Source organism: Corylus avellana, chromosome 3 (assembly GCF_965113065.1).
Source record: "Corylus avellana chromosome 3, dhCorAvel1.hap1.2, whole genome shotgun sequence".
Classification (NCBI taxonomy): Eukaryota; Viridiplantae; Streptophyta; class Magnoliopsida; order Fagales; family Betulaceae; genus Corylus; species Corylus avellana.
In genome coordinates this window covers 11,114,145-11,117,366 of record NC_142492.1, presented here as the reverse complement: position 1 = coordinate 11,117,366, position 3,222 = coordinate 11,114,145, and the positions used below count along the sequence as shown (strand labels likewise).

Below are 3,222 nucleotides of genomic sequence, written 5' to 3'. Positions count from 1 at the left end.
AGAAAAGGGAAATAACACGTTCTTCTTCACAAGAGAGAATTGGGGAGAGATATTCATCTAATCCTTCTGGGAAAGAATCAGGCCCTCTTTCTGGGTCTGTCTTTAGCCGTCATATTCCTGATCAGCAATCAGTTTTCAGGTTTTTCCTTGATATTTTCCTGTTTACTTGTAGTTGTAATATATAATCAAAGCTTTCCCTTTTTGTGTATATTTTAGAGTAAAAAATAGGAGTTGTTATGTTGATGGGGTTTTGCTGTATATATTGTTGAAATTCTCTGCCTTTTCTGGGTTTTGAGTTTTAATAGCTGTTTTAGTAGGCTGTCTTGTTAATTTGGGGTTTGGGTTTGATGGGTTGTGCTTAGCTTTGCTTGAAGCGAATGTTTGTGGGAAGGCTGCTTTGACTAGAAAGTTGGGATTTTTTTTTGTGGGAAGGCTGCTTTGTTTTTTTCACCCTTTCGTTCTCACAAAAGATGGGTATCTTCAGCTGATTTAGAAGTAGTTGTGGTAGTTATGATGTGTGAATTTGTTGCCTGTGGAGGAAGGTTCAACTTTTATTGCTGAATCCGAGTTGGGTATATAGGTTTTATAGGTGTCTAGGTGGTCAGGCTTGATTCATATTCCTTTCAATTCACTAAGAGGTTGAAAGGGCCTGTGTCATAAGAAGAGTTTCTGAAAATCCTGTTTAGGTTGAGCTATTGTCACTTTGTAAGAATGGTTGAATCAATTGCCACTACATCTCTTCTTGCGCATCGACCATTGTGTCGAGGGGCTTTTGTCAAGGATGTCTCGTCTAAACGGAGATCTCCAGATATCTTGCGGTTCCGGGTTATACAATTTCACGGTCGAAGGCTTGTTGCTTTGCCTGCTTTGGCGAGAGTGAGAGCTGATCGGTTGACTATGTCTCCAATTAAGGCTCTAGCGATGGAGCTGACGAAAGAGGCGTATTCATACAGAGAAGAGAAAATTCCTCAGGATTGGAATTTTGATATTGATACTGACTTTGATAGAAAACCTGGTTTGTGGCCACCGGAGAATAAAGCCGACAACCCTTCACTACACAATCCCCTGCTTAGACAAGAAAGGATGGGTTGTGGTTGGCTAGGTGCCATATTTGAATGGGAAGGAGTTCTAATTGAAGATAATCCTGATCTTGAGAAGCAAGCCTGGCTGGCTCTTTCTCAAGAAGAAGGAAAATCTCCTCCCCCGGCTTTCATTCTTAGAAGAATAGAAGGCATGAAGAATGAGCAGGCCATATCTGAGGTTCTGTGCTGGTCAAGAGACCCAGCACAGTTGAGAAGAATGGGTGCTAGGAAAGAAGAAATTTACCAAGCTTTACAAGGTGGGATTTATAGACTACGAGCTGGGTCGAAAGAGTTTGTGAATATCTTGATGCATTACAAGATACCTATGGCATTGGTTTCTACGCGTCCTAGAAAAACTCTTGAGACTGCAATCGGAACAATTGGTATTGAAGGGTACTTTAATGTGATTGTAGCAGCAGAGGATGTTCACAGGGGGAAGCCTGATCCAGAGATGTTTGCCTATGCAGCACAGCTTCTGCAATTTATTCCTGAGCGGTGCATTGTGTTTGGGAACTCAAATCAGACGGTGGAGGCTGCTCATGATGCACGAATGAAGTGTGTAGCTGTTGCTAGCAAGCATCCTGTCTATGAGCTTGGGGCCGCAGATTTGGTGGTGAGGCACCTAGATGAGCTTTCAGTGGTTGATTTAAAGCATCTTGCTGATATTGAATCTCCTGAATTTGGGACTGGAGAGCCAGAGTTGGAGCTGGAGGAGGAAGTTGACTACCCATCCTCATCAACCTTGGCAGCAGTCGATGATAGTTTCTGGTGATCCAATAAAATGTACAGTTCACCATTCTTCTTCTGATTCTTGATGATAATAGTCCTATATTGGCCATGCTGTGTATAAGGATAACTGGCCAAAAAAAAAAAAAAAGGGCAAAGAAAGAAAAAAGAAAAAAAAGGAAAGATAAATATAAAAAGGTGGTCTGCATTAGACTACCTTAATGTTATCACGTATGTATTCTCTGTACAATATATGTTTCTGATACTTCTAACATTTATCTGGTGCTGCTTCTCTTCCATCAATATTCAATGATTGAACTGTCTTAATGGGAATATTGATTCCTGAATAGTTATTTTGATATGGGATAGATTGGAAGATGATCAGATTATGTGTGTATTATTAAAATTGATTCCTGAATAGTTATTTGGATATGGGATAGATTAGAAGATGATCAGATGGTGTGTGTATTATTAAAGAAAGTACGGATGAGATTGGCATCTAGTTACTTTATAAATCAGTCTCTACCTGCTTAATTCCTATGTCAAGGGCATATAACTCATTAGGCTTCCAGGTTGGCTGCCCATTTTCTCTTAAAAAGCAAGAATTCCATTTCTTTTCAGAGCAAAATTATGTTGACCGTTGAAACTTCAATAACTAGCCTATCTTTGAAGTAACTTAAGACGTTGGTTGTATTTATTATATGAAGGAAAGTGTTCATGTTTTGATTGGAATAGGATCCTTTCCATTACTTTAAATGGTGATAAACTTTTCATGGTCCAGATTATTAAATTGTATGGGCCTAACGGCGTGTACGTTGTCATGGCATTTAAAATTCTATAAGGTATACACCACTAGATTTGTGAAATCTAATCTTGACTTTAAAATGGAAAGGATCAAGATCTTGATCTTGGATTTTCGGTACTTGATTATGTTTAATTATTAGCTTCTGTAGGTTGAGTTTATCATGTTTGTCGAGTGTTGAGTTGAATAGAGATTAAGAACTATTTCATTAATGTTGTACCAAATCATATACTATAAACTACACTTCTATTTCATTATGATGTATATGTTATCACATCATTTAAAACTTGATAGTGTATATGTCATTAGATTTATGAAATCTAATATTAACCTTAAAATGGAAAGGATTAGGATTCCAATCTTGGTTTTTGGGTACTTGATTGATTATATTTGACTATTAGCTGCGGTATGTTAAATTTATCATGTTTGCCAAATGTTGAGTTGAATAGAGATTATGAAATAGTTCATTCATCTTGCTGTAAATTGCACTTTTATTTAGAGTAGTAATCATTATATATATATCCACCAATAGATTTTGAGAAATGCTATCCGCCTCAACTTTATTTTATTGTTCTTTCACTATACTGATGGGAGAGGAGTGTGGTGGCCTTG

General features: G+C 37.7%; 1 protein-coding gene across 1 annotated transcript; it reads left to right on the top strand.

Moving 5' to 3' along the window:
* On the top strand, nucleotides 1-2,228 carry LOC132176234 (Haloacid dehalogenase-like hydrolase (HAD) superfamily protein). Its single transcript, XM_059588379.2, has one exon. It carries the CDS (start codon nucleotides 712-714, stop codon nucleotides 1,852-1,854), a length of 1,143 nt encoding a protein of 380 aa, XP_059444362.2. The 5' UTR covers nucleotides 1-711; the 3' UTR covers nucleotides 1,855-2,228.
* Nucleotides 2,229-3,222: the final 994 nt, after the last annotated feature.

Excerpts from the sequence above, each read along its gene's own strand:
- LOC132176234 (XM_059588379.2), top strand. The coding sequence starts at position 712 with ATGGTTGAATCAATTGCCACTACATCTCTTCTTGCGCATCGACCATTG.